This window comes from Megascapheus bottae, chromosome 16, assembly GCF_031878675.1.
Source record: "Megascapheus bottae isolate mThoBot1 chromosome 16, mThoBot2.hap1, whole genome shotgun sequence".
NCBI lineage: Eukaryota > Metazoa > Chordata > Mammalia > Rodentia > Geomyidae > Megascapheus > Megascapheus bottae.
Window position 1 is genome coordinate 23120223 of NC_143524.1, and position 23191 is coordinate 23143413.

At 35.3% G+C, this 23191-nt stretch overlaps 1 protein-coding gene across 1 annotated transcript in view; it reads left to right on the forward strand.

Moving 5' to 3' along the window:
* LOC150053021 (doublecortin domain-containing protein 1-like) overlaps positions 1–23191 on the forward strand; it is a 158615-nt gene that overhangs the window by 35263 nt on the left and 100161 nt on the right. Inside the window, 1 exon segment of the mRNA XM_090347956.1 lies at positions 4372–4465. Coding sequence (XP_090204082.1) covers positions 4372–4465 — 94 coding nt within the window.

The window sequence follows — 23191 nt, forward strand, 5'->3', positions numbered from 1 at the left end:
TTTTTGGACATTAAAATCATATAATTTAAAGAAATCATTTATTTAAATGTACTCAGAAAACCTATTTCTGAGAAAGTGGGTCAATTGGAACAGCTAGTGCTACAACTTACTATATAACTTCAGGAGCATTTTTTCATTATTTGAAATTGCCATAGATACATACCTCCTTCCATCTTAATTCCAAGTGTATGTGCTTAAAACTGATTTAATATAAGTACTAAAAATACAAACGAGACATTTATGTTCAGTTATACAGAATTTCTGATATCAAACCCTAAGCAAAATGAAAATCTAAACAAAACATTAGGTATTTTCAGATAGTATGTTAGAGGAAGCACCAGAAGTAATACCTGGTAGAAGCAGAAAACTAAATTGAATGCTACAATTTATCCTACCTTCATACCTGGAGGCAATTTTAGATTGTAATGTAGAAAGGGATGTACTCCTCCCTCCCCCCCAAAAAGTAGAAGCCACTGAATTAGCTGGAAATTTGCAGGACAGTACTACGAAACAGGGATTTATTAGGAGAATGGTTTCCAAAACATACAGAGATGTCACCATATTTCTTTTTTTTCTTTTTTGTTTATTGTTGTGATAATATAAAGAGGGGTTACAGTTACATTCGTTGGGTGGTATGTGCATTACTGCTTGCACAGTGATACCCCTTCTCATGTTTTTGTCCCAGTTTCCTCCCCCCCACCTCCTCCCAATCATCTTGTTTTCTCCCCTTCCCTTCCCTATTTCAAATAAACAAATAAACATATATACAATATACCAGGTAACAAAGTCAAATACAGTAACATCAGATTAAAGGGCAACAAAAGAGATGAGAAATAACATAATACATTAAGAACAACAATCACACAAGATATACCTCTTGTTTCCATATCCTAAAAGTTTATTTCATTTAATCTCATCCTATATGATATCTCCATATTTCTTAAGTTGATCATATAAAGGCTGAACTCTTCCAAGCCTGACATAAACCATTGTCAAGAAAAGAACTATTTTGAAGTAAAATATGAATATATAGTATAATGTACGTAGTAATGGAATGGGAGTAGGTACAAGGTAAGGAGATGCTTTGCATTATTACCAGTTTGAGGGGAGAGGCTTTATTTGGTCACTAGAACATCTTCAAATATGTAATCCATATCCAGAAGAAAAGTCAATCCATAAAATAGTATCCTTTTTGGTTAACTGTTGTTAAATGAAAACACTTAAAACTACTTATAAATATAATGTGATTGAACACTTGAAACTATTATAAAATAATGCAAAGATAAATGGAAACTAGTAGAACACATGGAATGTATAGATTTGAAAAAACACAACACAAAACCTAGCACTAGATGGGTTTAACAACAGTGGGACATTAAAGAAGGAAAGCTCCAAGAACTGACAAGAGGCATATGACTACCATAAGAACTATTCAAAATAATTGTAGCCTTCCTTGAGTCAAAAGGAGAAACCTTAAACAGACTTAGCCCTGTATAATATGACTGAGGTAGAGAATGGATATTGGGTAGGCAGCCATTGCAAATATTAACAGATTTTCTTATTTCATTTCCTAAGAATGGTATAAGGACACTTCTGTGATATTAAAAACAATTAGTTTTGAACATAATTCTACAAAATTGACCATAAATTTTATTTTCTTGTTTTATCAGAACCTTAATAAAAGATAGCACTAATAATGAAAGGAGTTAAAATAGGGGAAAAAACATACTCACTTTCATTTTGTAACTTGAAATACTTTTATGACTACTAATGGTCTAGTAAGTATGAGAATAGAGTAGTGAGCAAAAACAGCCTTCCCTTTTTATGGAGCTTTCAGCTTGAACATGGACAAAGGCATTCGTAAAATGAACACACAGTTAAATATGGAGTAGGGGGCACCAGGAAGGCTTTCCAGTAGAGATAAAAGCGATTTATCTGGAGCATACGGATGATAGTGGGAAGGTGGAGGACCCATTCCAGATTGAGAACATAGAAAAAAATGCCTCAAGACAGAGTGAACAAAATGAATTTCAGAAATTGAAGGGTCAGTAATATGTATTAGATGTCATTTCTGTGACAAAATACCTGGCAGAAACAACTGTTTTAGTTCACAGTTTGGGAGGTTTTAGCTTGTTGTCCTTGGTTCCATTGTGGCAGTTGATGTGTGGCAGAGGCTACCCTTCCCAGAGCAGACAACAAAGAGCTAGGGTAAGTTACAACCTGCTGGGCACATCCCATGACTGACTTCCTCCAACTAACCCCAGCTTCTACTTTTTACTACCTTCCAATAATGCCACCATAGTGTGAATCTATCAAGGAATTAATCCACTGGTCAGAGCAGAGCCCCCAGGGTTCAGTCATTTCCCTGAAACCCTGCTGGTATGTGAGCCCATGGAAACAGACAGTATATTAAGAGGAATCATTTCTTAAGAAACATTACAGTGTTTTGTCTCCTTTTCCGTTGAGAGCAGTGAGAAATCAAGGGAGAGGTTTAAGGTAGAAGTAGAATGGAAGATAACAAGTTTATAATTTTTAAATAGCTGACTTCAGTACTTGATAAAGAACATTTGGATGAGCAAGGTAACTATTGTTGGCGTCCTAGCAACAGATGCTAACAGCCTGGACAAGGTAGAGTAGTAGAAATGCAGAAAAAAAATGTAGACTTATAAGATCTTTGGATATAAAGCCAACAAGCCCTTATCATATCTTGGCTATAAGGAGTAAAAGCTAAGGAGGTGTTGAGGTTGTTAATGATAGTGAGTTTCTTGGCTTGCTAATCTGGGTGGATGGAGGCTCCTTATCCTGGACCAGAATGCTAGGCCTGAAGGGGAAGAACAAGAATGCACTACAGGACTTGTTGACCTTGAGGGATTTTAAGTTGAAATGTTGAATACATAGTATATCAGTCTGGAAGTTGTCTGAATACAGGTGGAAAATAAAACTTTAGATTGCCATAAAAGAGAGTGAAAATACCTGGAACAAAAGAAAAGATTGATAATTTGTACTACTTTAAAAGCTAAGAGCAAACATAACTGGAAGTGGAAGATGGGTGGTAGAGAAGACCAGGGACTTCCATAGAATAACTACTGGATAAGAGGAGAGGAAGTAGACTTGGAACTTTAATGGCAGAAAAATGAAGTTTTCATTTTCTCCTTATGAAGGAAGTCATGTGATCTAATGAAAGTGAAAAGGGAAGGATGAAGAAAGAAGCTGGGTGGAAATGGAAATGTTTGGAATACTCATTGTGGAAAGTGGGACAGAAATTTATTTGAAATAGAGGTGCCTAAACAGTATTGAGGAACCATGGAGGATGATGATGAATTTAATAAATAATGCTATCTTCAGCTGTGTGATGTTCTTAACATCATCAGACTTAGTGTGTGCACAGAATGGATCTTGAAGACTATGCAGTTAGACTTCTGTGACAAAAGTTATTCATAAATGGGCAAGAATGACTATAGTGAAAAATTGTGATTTAAATACAACCCCTGAACAGAATTTAAAAGAACAAAAAAAGGAGTTAAAATTTAATATAAAAAGTGGTTTGAGTGTGGTGGCACATGCTTGTAATCCCAGCAATTTGGGGATGGGGAGATAGAAAAATCTTATTCTGCAAGGTGCGGTGGCTCATGCTACTCAGGAGGCTGAAATCTAAGGATTGTGGTTCAAAGTCAATTCAGGCACTAAAAAGTCCGTGAAACTCTTATTCATCAGAAAATCCAAAGTGGCACTGAGGCACAAGCATAAGGCATAAGACTTGAGCTGAAGAGCTTAAGCACAAGGCCCAGGCCCAGAGTTCAAGTCCTACAACTGACCAAAAAAGAAAAAAAGAAAAAAAAAGAAAAATCGATTTCCAAGGCTAGTAGGCAAAAGGGCAAGACCCTGTCTAACACTGAAAAAGTAAAGGGACTGGGAGCACCATTTTTTTATTTTGTATATTTTATTTTATATTTTATATATTTTATTTTATATTGGAAACCAAAGCTGTGGCACAAAGTACTAGAGTTCTAGCCTTGAGCAAAAGAGCTCAGGGACAGTGTCCAGGCCCTGAGTTCAAGCCCCCTAATCATCCAGTAAGAGGGGGGAAAGGAGGGAGTGAGAGGGAGATAAAGAGGGAAAAGAAGGAAAAGAAAGAACATGGGAAGGGGTAACAGTGTTCAAGAGCAATGTACCCACTACCTGATAAATGTAACTGTAACCACCTTGTATATCAGGCCGACAATAAAAAATAAAATAAAATAAAAAGAAAGAAAATATAAAAAACTATTATAATTGTAATAGGCTTATAGTATAAAAAGCATTTTAAATATATATTCAGTCTAAACCAGAGTTCACTATAATACATTGTTTATTAATTTTTTTCCTGTGTAGGTTTTAGATACTTGCACAACAAAAATGAATCTACATTCACCAGCTAGATATCTTTATGATTTACATGGAAAAACAATTAAAGATGTTTCAAAAGGTAAGTGGTAACAGTTTAATTAATTATGTGATGTCTTGAAAGAAATTTATATGATTTTTTTTCTTTTAAAGATTTAAAAGAGAAAAGCTGTAATATGAGAGTTGATAAGACATAGATAAATATAACTTTCTTATACAAAGAGTAATCATGATGGAGCATTAAGGTTTGAAATAAGTTGAAATTTTTAAAAAGTTCAATATGTTATTTTTAGTAACCATAATTAAATGTAATTAATTTGTTTCATAAGTAAGCAGTCAATTTCTGGGGGAAATAGCTTTCTGAAACTATTGAGTCTAGGACTGTGACTCAGTAGCTTGCCTGCTGTGACTCTGTGTAAATCCCTGGGTTCCTTGTGAAAGAGAAACAGAATCAGAGAGAGAGAGAGAGAGAGAGAGAGACAGACAGACAGACAGACAGACAGAGAAAAAGAGAGGGATGGAGAGAGATAGAATAACAGAGTGACAGAGAAAGAGACAGTAAATATGTCAACATATGGTCAGTTAGAAATGTTTTGGTCAATTTTTAGAGGCTATTCAAAAGTTATAGGTGTTTCCAGAGATAAAATTTCCTATGGGAGATCTAATCCCTGAAAAAATTACTGTGGCTTTCACATTGGGAGTTAAGTGTGTTATTGGTATAGAATTATTCTCTCAGTTCACCTTTACTCAAATTTAAATCTATACATGAGCCAGACTTGAATGTCTCAGCCTGTATCCTAGCTACTCAGGAGTTTGAGATCTGAGGATTATGGTTTCATTGCCATTCAAAGCCAGCCTGGGTGTGAAATTAGTGAAATTCTTACCTCCAACTGACCAGCAAAAAGCCAGAAGCAGAGCTGTGAGTCAAGTGGTAGAGTGCTAGACTTGAGCAAATAAAGCTCAGAGACAGTGCCTAGGCCCTGAGTTTAAACCCCAGGATCAGCACAAATAATACATTAAGAAAAGTCCATGCCTGAGGACTATCTAGATATGAAGCAATACATTTTTAACTGCTACCAATTAGTTATTTGGGAAGTGGTCATGTCGGATTCTTTCATCTGCTCTATTTCTTCACTTGTACTATGTAAAGATTGACCATTTCTTTGTTTCATTATCCTTAATACATACTAAATAAAATACTACTTGCTGAATGAATACAAAGTAAATACTTTTTTTGCAAGTTCTGGGACTTGAACTCAGGGCCTGAGCATTGTCCTTAGGCTTTTTCAAAGCTAGAGTTCTACCAGTTGATCCACAGCACCACTCTTGCTTTTTTTTTCTATATATTTGGTACTGAGGGATCGAACTCAGGTATTTGTGCATCCTAGGCAAACACTCCACCACTGTCACTTTTTATTTTATTAGGAATTTTTGTCTGATGATTTAAATGCTCCAGAAAACATCTGCACTCTTTTTTTTTTTTTTTTTTTTTTTTTTTTTTTTTTGCCAGTCCTGGGCTTGAGCTCAGGGCCTGAGCACTGTCCTTGGACTTTCTCAAGGCTAGAGGTCTACCACTTAAGCCTCAGCACCACTTCCGGCTTTTTTTCTATGTATGTGGTACCGAGGAATCGAACCCGGGTCTTCATGCATGCTAGGCAAGCACTTTAACCACTAGGCCAAACTCCCGGCCCAGCATCTGCACTCTTACTAGAAAAAATTATTTGCCTTTAAAATATGTGGGACAAAAAATAAAATAAAAATAAAGTAAAATAGTGGGATACAAGAAATTCTTCCTTATGGATATTTTGGGAAGTGGTTAGTATTATTAAAAATTGATTTTTCTTTCTTAATATAATTTCTTAATACAACAGCATTCATTAAAAAAAAATTCTTATTCAGTAGAAACCTTGGGCTCTCCTAACAGAGATTTACAATAGAACAAAACCTAGATACATAAGGCCATATAGTACGAAGCTAAATGAAAGATATAGAAACAAAAGCTATATAATGAGTGATTATTGTCCTTAATGTACTATGTTATCTCTCATCTCTTTTGCTGTCCCTTGGTTATCTCATGTTGTTACAGTATTTCTCTTTGTTATCTGATATATTGTATATATGCATATTTGGTTATTTGAAATGGGATAGGGAAGGGGAGAAAACAAGATGAGGGATGGGAGTGGGGGGAGGGAAATGGGGACCAAGACATGAGAAAGAGTATCAATGTATGTGAAGTAATGCACCTTCTATCTGGTGAATATAATGTAACCCTTTTATTAATTACAATAAAAATATATGGAAAAAAAGAAAGTTGACCATTTTCCCTTCCAAATATACTGTAACCAGATTAATTTCCCTAGCACTCAGGAGGCTAAGGCAAAAGAGGATGGCACACAGCAAAATCCTGTCTTAAAACACACACACACACACACACACACACACACACACACACACACACACACACACATTGCTTATCAAAACAGAAAAGCAGTGCTTCTGAGATGTGATACTTCATGGGTGTCAGAGGCACTCAGATTCATTCCTCATGCTTTGCATGTTCCTAAAGTGTGTTATTATCACATTTTAATGCATGCCTTGCCTTGTGTTTCTGCATATTTATAAAAGCTTATGCCAGCTGAAATTAGTGTACGCAGCTACTAACATGTGGAAGCACCATAGGTTGAATGGACTTACAATACTTAAAGAAGGTCATCCTACTAGAGGAGCTTCTAGTCTGTAGAAATCTAGTCACTTAATATTAGGTTTAAATTTTTATTTTACTCTATTTGTCATGATTTTTGTGCACCAAATGATTGGAGTTCCTATACTTTCATGTTTGATGGTCTTCTGAACCTCAATGTAGGAATGGTCACATATTATCCGAAAGATAACTTTTAGTTTAAAAATAAAGTTCTGGAAACATTAAGTTGAGGCACCATAAAATACTTATTTTCTATTGCATTCTAGGAGGAAGCACAAATCAATATATCACTTAGGTAGGTAGTCTAATCTTAGCAATATAACTGGACTTCATGCAACAATGTCTCTGGACTTCAGTTAACCACTTTCAGAAATTTCCTTGTAGATATGAAAATATAGGAATTTATGTGTTTGCAGACTTTTATAATATTCTTGTATAATCATAATAAATGAAGCAAATTATGTAGAGAAAACTAGGTTACAAAAATAGCATATGCCTAATCAAAGGAGTAATATGTAACTATAAGGGAGAAACATAAGTGAAAAGAAAATAGTAAAGGAAGAATTTTATACATTTATTGATATTTCAAGTGAAAATGCAAGTTGTAATGCAAATTTGACAGTACATTCTATTAATGAAAGTTGTAAATATGGTATTTCTTTTTTAATAAAACACTGGAGGAAAAAATAAATAAAGTGCTGGTAGTTTTTCGTTCTCATGTATGAATATTTATACTTAATTGGGAGCATGTCACAAAAAGTCAGTTAATAATATCGAATGTTAAGATCATCCTACTACCTATAGGCATGAAAAATACATTCATATCCAACCCAATAACTGAGATACAAAATAACTGAGATCAGGGTGAGAAAAATTTTCAAATTGTGTCTTTAAAAACAGAGCTTTAACTAAAATAATAATTATTCACTGAGCAGATTGTTAAACCTGGGTAGGCATCTCAGAGGACTGCTTCACCATATCAATGTTGCACAAAAGCAATGGGGTGTGAGGCATTAAGATGAATGTGAATTGGAAGCTGGAGCTAGGGAGCTTTTCTTAAGGAAGAAACAGGAAGAAGCAAAAGTCCACAGAAATGTATGTGAGGCCAAAGTTTCCCTTTTCTCAGATGGAAACCCTAGTGCAGTAACCAGGCTCTGGGCTTTTTTGCTTAGCAAAGAACACACTCACTAACCAATCCTCTATTTCATTATGCATCTTTCCTCTAGTTGCTAAGTGACTGTGTTGTCGTTGATGTTGTGGAGGCATTTAAAAGTGGTAATGTTGATAGTGACCCAGTTTGTGATATTGTTTAATATCATTCCTATTCTTCACTCTTCCCCTTTGTGATTTCTTAACCACTTTGATTAACTATTGTTGAACAGGAAAAATGGCTCCATTCCTAGGGAGAACACCATCAGTCTCATAGGACTTGTAGAACTTTTATGAGGCATTCATTCTAATAACGATACTCGGCTCTTTTTGTGAATCCTTCTGTAGTAGGTAGGGTAAAATTTACCTCTGTGAATCTGAAATGAGTTTGATTACGACATGAAGTAGTTCCAAGGCCATTGTGTGTCACACTGAACGTTCACTTCCTGTTCTATTCCCCAGAGCAAGTTAATGTGCAATAACTCTGTCCAAAACAGTACTTTAGACAAATATATTGATAGGTTCTTTGATGATTCTGAAAGAGATGATATACATAGTATGTTTTATTCATAAGATCCCCAAAATAGTTGGGTGCTTGTGGCTCATATCTGTAATCCTACCTACTCAGAAGGCTGAGATCTGAGGATTCTGGTTTGAGACTGTTATCTCCAAAAATCTACAAAAAAGTAAACCCACAAAACAACAACAAAAAACCCAACAAACAGGAGTAGAGCTGTGGCTCTCTTGAACAAAGAAGCTCAGGAACTATACCCAGACCCTGATATCAAGCCCTAGGACAGGCACACACCCACACAAAAGATCCCAGTTAAACAGAGATGCCCTAAATTTGAATGTCCATTCTCCACTTTGTGTGGAGAAACAAAAATCAAAGACAAACTCCAAAAGAAATTAAAGATTTTAAAAAGCACAGAAATGAATAACAATGTCAGTCTTGTTTTGATGAGTTAAAATCCAGTAAAAAATATAAATTCCTCAAGTTTTAATGCAGAGAATTAAAGGCTTCCTGATTTTCATTCCTCTAAGTGTCAGGCATATGGCTTCTGGGTACATGGTTGGAGCTGGACTTCCTCCAGCAGCTGCCTCCTGGTTCCTGGTGTCATCCCTCAGGACCTCAGAGATTGAATTAAATCTACATTGAACTCTTTCATAAGTCTTATTTCCAACAGAATGAAATTATCACAACATCAACTCCACACCCAGCACGCTCACACCAGAAGCTAAAGAAAATGTCATTTTACACAAAATGTTTCCAAGAACCTCCATTTACCATAAACCAGACCCCAAAGAGAGTACCTAGTAAGTAAAGGAAGAAAGAGGAGAGGGAAGAGAAAGGTATTTTTGATTTTGTTTTGTTTTTTATTCTCCTAGCATTTGGGTTTGAATTCAAGGCCTCAGACTGGTTCAGCTAGCTGCTCAACTGGTACTCTGCCTTTTGGGCCATACTTTCTGCTGAGCATTTTACTGATTATTGTAAAGATTCCTGCTACCTTTGAACTGTGATTCTTCAGAGTATAGTATTACAGACCCCTGGCAAAAAAGCAATTTTTCCAAGATGCCAGTTTATGCTATTGATCACTATATTACCAGAAATATAACTTGTTGAACAGTAATCTTCCTTTGAGGCACTAAGTATGGCATGATGTAATTTCAGTACCTTGAGGGAAAATACAGAATAGTTCAGAGTCTCTTATCCCAAGGAAAATGGTTCAGTTATCTGAATTTGAAACCAGAGTTCAATTATTACTTAGCGTAATAACTTTGGACAGTTTGTCTTATTTGAGAATCAGTTTCTTCATTTGTAAAACAGGGAATACAATATTTAAATAAATCATTGCCAGAATTACACAAATTATGTATAAAGTACTTCAGACAATTGCCTGACACATGGTATTTTATGAAAATCTCTATCACTGCTGCTGTTAGTGTTATTATTCTCAAAGAGATTGCTAACAATGTTGCATTGTTGCATCACATGCAAGTTTGCCTTGGTGACACACAATCATAAAGACACTGTCATAAAGGTTACTGTCCTTTGTATAGTGTTCCAATCATCTTAATGCCCCTTTCCTTCCCAGTCATTGATAATTCTGCACCCCATAGTGAACTGAAGGTGGTGTCAGTAGCCTCCACTTATGGAATTGTTAAAACCCCAAGAAATGTACTTCATGGACATAGCTGCCCCCCCCCCCTTGTAGCTTACATCAAAGCCTGTTGGAGCATTATTTCTGAATTGAAACCTTTAATCATCTTTTTGACACGCTTTCAGAGCCAAGATGTCCTATTGCCTACTGAAGGCTTAGGCTTTCCAATTTTGACTGTTCCTTATCTTAAAGTAACATTTCAGTCTGCCATTTCTTTTTCTATAATAATGAGGGTTGTCTTTACTGATCACCTATTCCTTTCAAAAGTGTTTATTTCTGTAAAAGTCTTGGGGAGTAACATTATTTGCTATAGTATGGTTTTTTTTACTTTCTTTTTTTCTTTTCCTTTTCTTTCTGAACATCATATTTTTCTAGCATATACTTCTTGAAAGGTCTCTCCTAGTGAGAGAGATGAATAAATTATGTTTGTCATAGCAATGTTTTGTTTAAACCAATCTTGCTTATTTTTACTCTGTGAGTTAAATAATCCTACCACTAATGAATTCTCCCACAATCTTAACACCTAATTTAGATCTTAGCACATGAGCCATTATTGTTTTGTGTGACTCTTCTATAATACAGTTCATCTAGCCTTTGCCTTCTTAAACATAAACCAATAAAGTGTTATATTTTACCCAACATTCTTTTGAATATTATATACTAACCCTCTCCAATTTGTCCTTATTATGTATCAAAGGAGGCTGCTATTAATATCAATATTTCTATAAGCTACACATTGCCTCTCTACAATATTTACGACTTTGGGTGATGATTCTATGTCTTATCTTTATTTATGAAGACCACAGTTAATTGCTTTTGATTTTGTAACCAAGCATTCCTATTACATAAAAACCTCTTTAAGATAGTAGTTAGATTTGAGTGCATTGTGTGCTTGGCCTTCAGGATTTGTTTCTTCTTTATATCTGTTAAAACTATATGCTTAGAAATGGATGTTTACCTTTATTCTAAAGCACTCTGTTTCCTTCCCCATATGAATCTTTTATTTTGTTTTCATGAATACACTAATTTTTTATTGTGATTGTAAGAAACATATTTCAATCCAGTGTACTTTTTCTTCAATTACTTTAGAAAATCCAGTTCCTTTATTTGTTTTTTTCATATATTTTTTATTGTAATTAATAGAAGGGTTACATGATATTTGCCAGTTAGATGGTGCATTAATTCCCATACATTGATACCCTTTCACATGTCTTGGTCCCCATTTCCCTCCCCCCACCCCCACCCCTCATCTTGTTTCCCCCCTTCCCTATCCAATTTCAAATAACCAAATACAAATATATCCGATATATCAGATAACAAAGTGAGATATTGTAACAATATGAGATAACCAAGGGATAGCAAAAGAGATGAGAGATAACATAGTAACTTAAGGACAACAATCATTCATTATATGGCTTATGTTTCTATATCCTAGAGATCCTTTCATTTAGCGCCCTACTATATGGCCTTTTGTATCAAGGTTTTGCTCTATTGCAAATCTCTGCTAGGAGAGCCCAAGGTTTCTACTGATTATGACAAGTGAGGGAAACCACTGAGCCTAAATTCCTTTGAGTCTGGCTTACTTCACTTAATATGATTTTTTCTAAATCTTTCCATTTCCTAACAAATGGGGCAATGTCATTCTTTCTGACAGCAGCATAGAATTCCATTGTGTACAAATACATCTTGTTGATCCACTCATCAACTGAGGGATATCTAGGTTGGTTCCATATCTTTGCTATGGTAAATAGTACTGCAATGAACATTGTTGTGCTGGTGGATTTAGTATGTCCTTGTTTCTGGATGATTGGGTAAATGCCAAGTAGTGGAATTGCTGGGTCATTGGGGAGCTCTATGTTTAGTCTTTTGAGGAACTGCCATACTGCTTTCCATAGTGGTTGAACGAGTTTGCACTCCCACCAACAGTGTAGTAGTGATCTCTCCTTTATTTGTAATTCTTCTTTCACTGGTATCTCTAGTGGAGGATAAGATGACTTGGGTTTGCTTGGATGTGCTCTTTCACTTGAGCCACTCCATCACCGGCTTTTTGGTCTGATTACATTTGAGATAACAGCTTGGACTATAGTCCTCTCGTGTGATTTCCATGTCACTGAGACCCCAGGCACAAACACTACACCCATTCATTGTGCTTCTCCCATAGCTTGGGATGATAAGTTTATCATCATGCCTAGGTACTGGCCGAGCATCTCATGAACTTTTTGTTTGTTTGCAATGACCTTGAACGGAATTCCCCTGATCTCTACCTACTTCCCAAAGTAGCTAGGATTATGTATTTGAGCCACCAATTCTAGACTGTAGTTATTCTATTCTAACTTAAGCGTATTCTTCGTATAGTAAGTCCACCACTTTTTATGGGCTAGGCTACAATTTGAGTTTATGAAATTCAGAAATGTAATCAAAACTTGGTGATGAAATGGGAGTAAGCTGAATTGGTAGAGTTTACCATAAGAGCTAATCTCTAAGTAAGCCAGACCCAAAGGAACATAGGCTCAATGATTTCCCTCATTTGTAATAATTAGTAGGACTCTCCTAGTAGAGGATTACTATAGCTCAAAACCTGGGTACACAAGGTCATATAGGATGAGACTAAATGAAAGGATCGCTAGGATAGGGAAACAAGAGCTTTACCTTGTGTGATTGTTGTTCTTAATGTACTATGTTATTTCCCTTCTCTTTTTTTGCCCTTTGGTTAATCTCATATTGTTACTGTATCTGACTTTGTTATCTGGTATATTGTATAAACATTTATTTGTTTATTTGAAATAGGAAAGGGAAGGGCGGGGGGAAACAAGATGATTGGGAGGGGTGGGAGGAGAGAAATGGGGACAAAAACCATGAGAAGTGGTATCAATGTATGAGAAGTAATGCACATTACCTTGACAATAAAAAGTAAAATAAAGAGCTAATTTAATGGTAGCTCAGTCACTTTTCCATGTTAGTCCACAATGCAGCTTAAAGGAACATGGTAAAGAATAGAACTTAAGTCTACAGTTCTAATGCTGTCCTCTTGGACCTGATATTAACACAAAGAAGCAGCCACAAAGTTAATATATACTTATGATTCCATAATATGCAATATCCAGCATGGATAAATCTCAAGAGACAATAAAAATTGATAATTGTCAGTGTTTGATAGGAAAGGGGTTTGATTAGAAACTACTTAATGTATAGCTGATTTTGCTTTGGAATGAAGGAAATGCTTGAGGACTAAATGTGGGTAGTGCCACTAAGTCACAGAATTGTCTACTTTCAAATGATTAACTGTATATTATATGAATCTCACTTAATCTCTTAAATACTGAGAAGAATGGATTCACTGGATTTGACCTAGCCAAAGCCACTTTAGTTCAACTAATAGCTCCTATTTCCAGGACATGTGAGCAAACATCAAGACCAGAAGGATAACGCAACTGATTTTCAGATTCATGAGCTAAATAAAAGCTTTTTTTTTCTGTCATTAAATCTCAAGGTGGCTTTTATGCATGGCTTTAATACAAATATTATCATATAACATTCTCTGATGAAATAACTTTTTCTCTAGGATTTTAATTCTTGATATTGTCAAAGAGTAAATTTCCTCTGCCTTTGAACCATCTTAGCCTCTGGAGTAGCTAGGATTATAGGCTTGAGCTACTAGTACTTGATGAAAACACTATCCCTAATTATATATTCAGTAATATTTTCCTTTAACTTATGGCTAAGTTGAATTTGAATTTGTCTCAACTTTATCAAAATTGACCAAGTATAAAAATACTCTGAAATAAACTCCTTTAATTATTATATTTTGTTCAAAATTTTACATAGCAAATGGCATGAGAAAAATTACACCCTATATCCTGATACTCATATGATCTTTCCTTAGCCATTTCACTTAATCTCCACATCTCACAAGTAATACACACAGTCTTCCTCTTGTTGCTGAATCAGTGTATTTCATGTCATGGGCACTGAAGCAACTTATGCAGTGCCCAGCACTCTTACCTGGTGCTCATGCTACTTTATACCCACTTAGAGTAATCAGTCTCACAGCTAACATTCAGTAACTTAGATAAGTCAGGGTATATTACATTATGGTAACAAATGTCTCCAAACTCTCTTCAGTGTTTTGCCATATCCCAGTGCTTCGCATCATTCTGGGTTGACTGCATCTGTACTCACACATGTCAAATCAAGTCACATGTCATCATTGCTTTAATTCCACACGGTGGGTGTGTGTGACACAGCAGGTCACACAGCTAAGCCAGGTGTGTAAAGGGGAAGGTACAGTGAATATTTTGAATGATAAGGGAAAATAGTATACTATCCCTTACCTAAAATCTGTATTAGCAATTTATTGCTGTGGAACAAATGTCCCCTGGTGTTTAGCAACTGAAAGCAACAAACTTATGATATGCCTCAATTTTCTGTGGGTCAAGAATTGAGGCTTAACTTAGCTGGACCACCTAATTCCCAGTTCTTCATGGGCTTACCTGAGATATTGGCCCACAAAGTTTAAAAATATTATTTAAATATGATTTTGTTTTCCCTATTTATTCATCCTTTTCAAAATTTCTTTGTTCAATATGCTGTAAAAATTTGATTATACAGTATTTCTCTTTTATGCATATGATTTATCCCAAGCAAAAGAAAGCACTTTATTTTATATAGTACTTAAAAAAGCTCTTCAAAATTCTTATATTATCTACCATAAAACTAAGTATTACAGCTTCAATAAAAAAACCATTAGAATAAAAAAAATTTAAATATAGAGTTATATTAGGATGCCTAAAATGAAAAATGAAACTACTTTTACTTTCCCAGTGGGTCATGGGGCATGAACTTAGCCTAGGTGCTGCTCCTGAGCTCTTCAGCTCAAGGCTACCACCCTACCCTTGAGCTTACCCCACTTCCTGTTGTCTAGAGGTTAATTGGAGATAAGAATCTCAGGTTCTTTTGTGCCTGGGCTGGCTTTGAACCTTGATCCTAAGATCTCAGCCTCATGAGTACCTAGGATTATAGGCATGCGCCCTGTGCCAGCTAAAATGAAAATACTCTTTAAGTAAGGGATTAAAATCAAGTTTTGTTGTATTAAATTGCAACAAATTACTCACTATTGACTTCTTTTCTGGGTAGATCTCATACTTATTACTTAATAATTCACCTACTCTGATAGTATTTTGCCACATTCCATAGAATTTAAAAACCTAGATTTTCACTTATTAACACATAGTGCTGCATAAAACAAATGATAATGAGTATCTGTTTTGAATATCTGATTCAGAATAATGTTGTTAATTGATTTACTTTTGATCTTTACATCACAAAATTCTCACATTGTTCACAAATCTTCTTCCTTTGTCTTCAAAAAATATCCATCCAGTTGAGGTTCTATTTCTAGCAAGCATAATTTTTTCTTAAATTTATTTTATAGCTGACTGAAATTTATTCTTATAAACATTTACTATTAGTCTTGAGAATATTCCCAGCTTATGACTTCCCTCCAAATATAAATAGATATATAATTATATAAAAGTATAGGTATAAATATATATATGTGGGAAGTACTGGGGTTTGAACTCAAGCTCTCATGCTTGCTACGCTAAGCTGATGCTCTACCACTTGAGCCTACCTGCAGTCCTGCTTTATGTTGGCAAAAAGATTTTTTTCATTGACATTTTTATTTATTTCATTGCTATCCATAGCCTCCTTTAAAAAATTATTGCCAGGATAATATATAGGGGTTACAGTTACATTTGTTGGGGAGTAGGGGCATTACTTCTCACACATTGATACCCCTTCTCAAGTTTTTGTCCCCATTTCCCTCCACTTATCCCCTCCCAATCTTCTGGTTTCCCCCCTTCCCTTTCCTATTTCAAATAAACAAATAAACATATATACAACATACCAGGTAACAAAGTAAGATACAGTCACAGCATGAGATTAACCATAAGGGGCAAAAAAGATATGTTGCCTGCTCTGGTTTTCAATTATGAACTTCCAGATCTCAGTCTCAAGCTCCTGATAAGCAATCATGAATTTTCAACAGACAACGAAAGTAGGAAATGTTAATGTTTCCCAACATGACTTGTTATTCACCTTGTTCCGTATACTGCCTTGTTCCAACTACCTTGGAAAGGGGCATCCATATTTGCTTAAGGACAGTAGATGGTGCCTACCATCTACTGGCATCTGCTTCCCTATGGAAGAATAATGGTGTCAAGGATTTCTCCAAGACTCCTCTCTATGAATTATGTATTTATTGAATATGGCCTCATGCTATGTCTTATGGTTGTTATTTGCTTTTCTGAAGGTTCCTAATCTATTTTCATATTTTATTCTAAAAACTGTTGGGGGAAAAGCCACTAAAGCATATGGATAAACTTTCTGTATAATTAAGCATAGTTGCCTCTCACTAAGCTCTAAGTCCTTTCCCTATTCATCTTTATTTCTTACGTTTTGTGAAATGTGAAAATTTAAGCCTCTTCCTGAAGAAGAGTAACTGGGCAGGTAATATTTATCAGTGTTTAAGTGTGACTAGAGCAACAATTGTCAGCACCCAAATAGCTACTCTTTTGGATTGGAAATCTGCAGTTCTGGAAAAAGCTACACCTCTTAGAATTGCTCTTTGTGACTTAAGAAATGGTTCTCAGAGTCTCCCAGTGGCTTTTAGGCATCAGACTTAAGCTACCTCTATTGCTTAGGTGAAGAATAGAATGCTAATTACTGCTTTATACTTTTTACTATTGATCTACAGAAAATAAGATTTTTAAAGGCTTTTGGTGACAGTTGGACCTTTCCATTATAATTGGAACATTGTCATCCTCCATTAAATATAAAAATTCAGAATTGTGTGATATGAACCCTTGCAAAGAATTTTAATCACAGTCACTTTAGCTTCTATCAGAAATTCTCCTTTGAAGTCTTTGAAAATTAGACTTTAATGTTATATAGATTGATATGTGTCTATGACATACAAACCCTCAGCTTAATTTTAATTATGTTCTAAAATCTATGTGCCAGTGATTGTATATAGAGAATCCCTTCTTGAATACTAGTTTGTTAAACATGACATTTGAAATGTGATGTAAAAATCAACAGTAATAAAATCTTTAAAAAAAAGAAAATTAGACTCCATTATCTTCATGAAGATATGACCATTAGTTCTAGGTTCTGTTAGGGTAAAGTTGCATCAATTATAATTTTTTATAATTTTTATTTCAATGTATAGAGGGGTTACATTAATATTTGCCAGATAGAGGGTACATTACTTCTCACACATTGATATCCCTTCTTACGTTTTTGTCCCCATTTCTCTCCCCTACCCCCTCCCATCATGCATCATTTATAATTTAACAAAGTCTGTGCTCTTTTTGCCTTATTCTTTCCTTCCTTCCTTCCTTCCTTCCTTCCTTCCTTCCTTCCTTCCTTCCTTCCCTTCTTTCTTTCTTTCTTTCTTTCTTTCTTTCTTTCTTTCTTTCTTTCTTTCTTTCGTTCTTTCGTTCTTTCGTTCTTTCGTTCTTTCGTTCTTTCGTTCTTTCGTTCTTTCTTTCTTTCGTTCTTTCTTTCTTTCGTTCTTTCTTTCTTTCGTCAGTCCTGAGGCTTGGACTCTGGACCTGGGCACAATCCCAGAGTTCTTCATCTCAAGGCTACCCTTTGAGCCACAGCACCACTTCCAGTTTTCTAGTGATTGATTGGAGATAAGAGTCTCATTGTCTTCGGTGCCCACGCTGGCTTTGACCCACGATCCTCAGCTCTCAATCTCCTGAGTAGCTAGGTTTACAGGTGTGAGCCACTGCACCAGGCTTGAGTGTGTCTTTCTATGTTCTGGCTTTCTCTTATTTTTTCGTTTCTGAAATCTAACACCAAAGATATTATTCATACTCTAGTGACTATTTTATGATCCCAGAAGCTCATTATGGAGTGAATTGTAATAAATATACTTGTTGCCCTGGGCAACAAGTATCCCAACTGTTGCTCTGAGTTAGATTGTGTTTTCAGGTATTATTACTTATTTTTATACTAAAAAGGAAAATAAAAGGATGTAGGGGTTTTTTGAAAGATTTTATTAACACTGATTTTTACATCATATTTCAAATGTCATGTTTAACAAACAAGTATTCAAGAAGGGAATCTCTATAAGCAATCACTGGGATATAGATTTTAGAACATAATTAAAATTAAACTGAGGGTTTGTATGTCAGATACATATCAGTCTATAGAATATAACATTATGTCTATAGAGTATATATCCTATCATAGATTTTTATGTCTCTGTAGTTATGTTTATATCTCCAAGACCATGTCCATAACCTTGGGTACCTGACTATTGAGTCATTGCTCTTGTACTGTTTGGATCTAATATCCACATATCAATACCTTGTGAAAAAGCTGCATTTTTATATTGTGGTATGATGGATTTTTGAGACATTTTATAATTAACTTGCCTTTGAATGTTATATATGTAAGTTTTTGTGTACTTAATTTTGTTCCTAAGTTTTACTATGTTTTCTATTCCATCTTTTCTTACTGGCTCAAAAGTTAATTTGTACCTTATTTAACACTGGGTTTTACCCTTGGAAATAGAAATACAAATAACAATTAGCAAAACCACAAAACCATTAGTTATTGAATCAAGCAAATATAATGGTATTTCCAAAGGCTATTACTTCTACTGTTTCTTAACTTTTATTTTGTGAGTTTCATGTTCCAGACTTTGTAAAATCAACTCTAACAAAATACTTAATTTTCTTATGCAAAGACTTTAAGTTTACAAAATGTCTCATATGTATTCAATGGTTAGACCACTGCCACATCAAAAATACACACTTAGATATAGTTGATTCTCAATACTTCAAGTAATATTAAGGTGTACATATGCTAGTATAATTTAGTTTAGATAATTACTAAATATCAAATATTTCAGATACCAAGGAAATCCAGAGAGTTCAGAGGCAATTGCTGTTTTCTTTCTTTCTTTTTTTTTTTAGGCACATAATCATACATTGTATTGAATTGTTTAATTCACAGACCAAATTTTGCCTATATTGTTTGTATCCTCTTAACCATCTAAATAGCTTTTTGTCTTTGCTATACTTTTAACCCCTTTGTACATCAACGTTACAATAAATTTTAAATAAAAATATAGGGTCTAAGAGACTTCTATTTTCAAAGACACACAGTCTATTATTTTTTATTGAGAGGAAAGGCAAGATTCAGACAATAGAATCCCAGCTTATTTCTACTTGTATAAATCAAGTCATTTAAATAAATGAATTGTGTATGCTGACCTGTTCTACCAATGTGCTACTGGGGGTGTATGGAAAAGAGATGTGCATGGTGGTGGAAGTAGAAAGAGGCATAAAGCGTATTGGAAAACTACCAAATGTCCCCTGCAAATGGGCCCTATTCAGAATCAGTAAGCGTATGATGAGTGAAGTGGTTTTGAATATCGCCTTTAGATTCCATGCTGTTACAAGGCCAGCCCTGAACATGGCAACTCTTATTTCCACACACAGTACCTCTTCACTCTCAATTTAACCCCAAAATCTGATGAACCCATTACTCCATACTTGATTTCATGGAACAAGGAGTAGATATAGTTACAAATGATCAATCACAAGCCGTGAACCAAAGCAGCAAGGCATTAACAATTCACACCATTTCGGTCCACTTGCTCAAGCAGAAGATGTGCCAGCATATTTAATGCACAGCTACTTCGTTCAGTTTAAGAAAAGGCATGACTCAAGCTGCATTTTCAAAACCGTGGAGACTTTCTAAGATTCTCCATTTCCTAAGCCTCAACGTCAATGTTCACTCACCTATCAGCAATTAAAATAACCAGGTGTCCTGAAAAGGTCATGAAGTCTAAATTAAATTTTACTCAGGTAAAAACAATATGACCTAAGGAATTCTTTCCTCCAGTGCATCCCTATTCTGTTTGATCCTATCATACAAATCAATGTCTCTTTCAGCAGTCTTACAGCATTGTAAACCCCACGGCAATATACCGTCAGTTTAATAGGATCACTGAAAAACTAAAGCAACTGTGAAAGATTGCTTTAAGTGTAGCAGTCGTGTGCTTGTCATTTTGTTCAGTGGAGGAAAAATCCAAATTTGGGTAGGCATCGGTATTTAAGAAAACGACCGCTAAATCTTTTCTTCTAAGTACCTTGGGGACAATAAGATTTGACATATAGCATGCACACAAAAGTACACAGCAGCTGTTAGTTTGGTTTGGTTTGAATAAAAATTCATTGATATAAATCAGGCGACATAGGAGACAGGGTGCTTTCCAGCTTTTCATCTTCCCAAAAGACCATGTTTTGGCGTCGGCTAGTTGTTCTGGGACCAGGAGCTTTCCAACTGTTACCTGAAGCTGAATAAGGAGCATGAACACACACACACACACACACACACACACACACACACACACACACACACACACACACACACACACACACACGGCTTGGCACTAGCTCAGGAGCCCTGAAAGCATACTTCCTAGACTGAGAAGCACTCAATATGACTATCGTTTAAAACTCACTTTGGTTTGCCCAAATGAAAGAAGATATTTTATATCATCTTCAATTTAAAAAAAAAAACAAAAAGAAAAAAAATCCAAAAATTCCCTTTGGGTCAGTTGGAAATTTCTAAATATCTTAACGGATTTCTAATCTATCTCTGCTAACCATGAGTATTTTGAAGCTCAGATCTGCTGGCTGCCTGTCACAGATTTATACAAATAGATTCTTCTTTTCAGGGCACTGCTTTGCTCCTAGTCCCATGTAACTCTGACTGAAATGTGAGAATTGCAATATTATGTAAATTATAATTCTGGACATTTAATTGGTATGAACTTTAATTTTAAACTAGAAGCAGGTGATTAAAGCCTTTGATTATTTCCTGTGAGTCTTCAAAATATGTTAATTTAAAAATTCTATTTCCTAAGCTTTTGTAGTAGAATCAAATGCAGTAGGAAGTGGCTTTAGGAAGAGGCTATATGTTCCCTTGTTACAGATCTGGATAATAAGTTCTACTAGCTTTGTGTTTAGCAGGGCTTGGAGTGCTCCTATCCTATTTCTAAGAACAGTTCAGGCTTTCTGTTCAATATTGAGAATATAGAATCTTCTTGAAGACTGAGAAGCTTATTTTTGTATTTAGCTCGTTGTATTTGGAGTCCTGAGAATGAATTCTCTCTTGTATTTAAAATAGGTATTTGGATCTTAATATATGTTTCTGCTTTGTTTAAACTTTTTGTATTGTAGGTTGTTCTACACAGACGCATGGTTTATGACAGTGCAGGATAAAGGACTTTCTGAAGACTTTCAAAAATATGTACTTCTGGGGACTGGGAGTGTGGCCTAGTGGTAGAGTGCTTACTAAGCATGCATGAAGCCCTGGGTTTGATTCCTAGATACCACATACCCAGAAACAAAAGTCAGAAGTGGTGCTGTGACTCAAGTGGTAAAGTGTGAACCTTGAGGAAAGCCCAATGACAGTGCTCAGGCACTGAGTTCAAGCTGCAGGACTGGCAGAAAAAATGTACTTCTAGACTTCTTGCTAATTGAAATGTTTCATTGCCAATGTTTATGGATCTTTCATGTTTATTTTCTTCCTTGGACTTCAAAACTAATATTTAGAGAAAAAATAAGGGAAAATAATTTATATACCCCAAATATATTTTGGAATATTGTATATATATGTTTACCTATCACATTTTGGTTAAGTTTTTTATTAGGTTATTGAAAATTTCAGGTTTGGAGTCATTCTATATACCTATACTTATAGTCATAAAACTTACTGAATAGACTGTTCATAGTATGCCCTAGAAATTTATTGAACATACTTTTGCCAACTAGGCACCTTGATCTAATGTTTGCTAATTAGCCTGATTTTAATTCTACAGTATATCTATTACATTATAGCCATAAATATACAGTCATTATTTGTCAAATAAAAATAAACCAAAACAAACAAAAGAAAACACCATGACTTAAAATCTAAAGCATTTTGGATTTCGTGGAAGAAGGAAGTGGAAAGGGAAAAGATAAGGAACAATACAAATGAATTAAGGAAAGACAATAGTGTAAAAAATGCTATTAAAAGGTAGCTGTGGTATCACTCATCTATAGTCTTAGCCACTTGGGTGGCTGAGATTGGGAGGCTGGTAGTTAGAGGTCAGTTTGAACACAAATTCTATACTTAATTTAAAAGAATCATGTACAGTGGCTCATTTTTGTCACCCCAGGTACATAGAACATGTAAATTGAGTCCAGAACAACCCTGGCAAAAAGACTATTTGAAAAATAGTTTGGTCTACTGATCAAGTGCTTGCCTACCATGCATGAAGAGCTGAGTTCGATTCATCAGTACCACATACATAGAAAAAGCTGGAAATGGTGCTGTGGCTCAAGTGGTAGTGCTCTAGCTTTGAGAAAGCCCAAGGACAAGGCTCAGGCCCTGAGCTTAAGTCCCAGGACTGGCAAAAAAAGGGGTAGGGTCATAACACAAGTGGTAGACTGCTTGTCTAATATGCATGAGCCCCTGTATTTAAACCTTAATTCCACCAACACACACACACACACACACACACACACACACACACACGCGCGCGCGCACACACACACACACACACACACACAGTCACAGTCACTTTACTGAGCATAGAGAATTGAGTAAATAATTCTGAGTAAATAACTTATGAACAATTTTTCAAGGTCAAAATAAATTCACAGATGTAAAGGGGAAGAAATGCAAAGGGAATTAAATAGTATGAGTAAGAAAGGTATCAGATGAT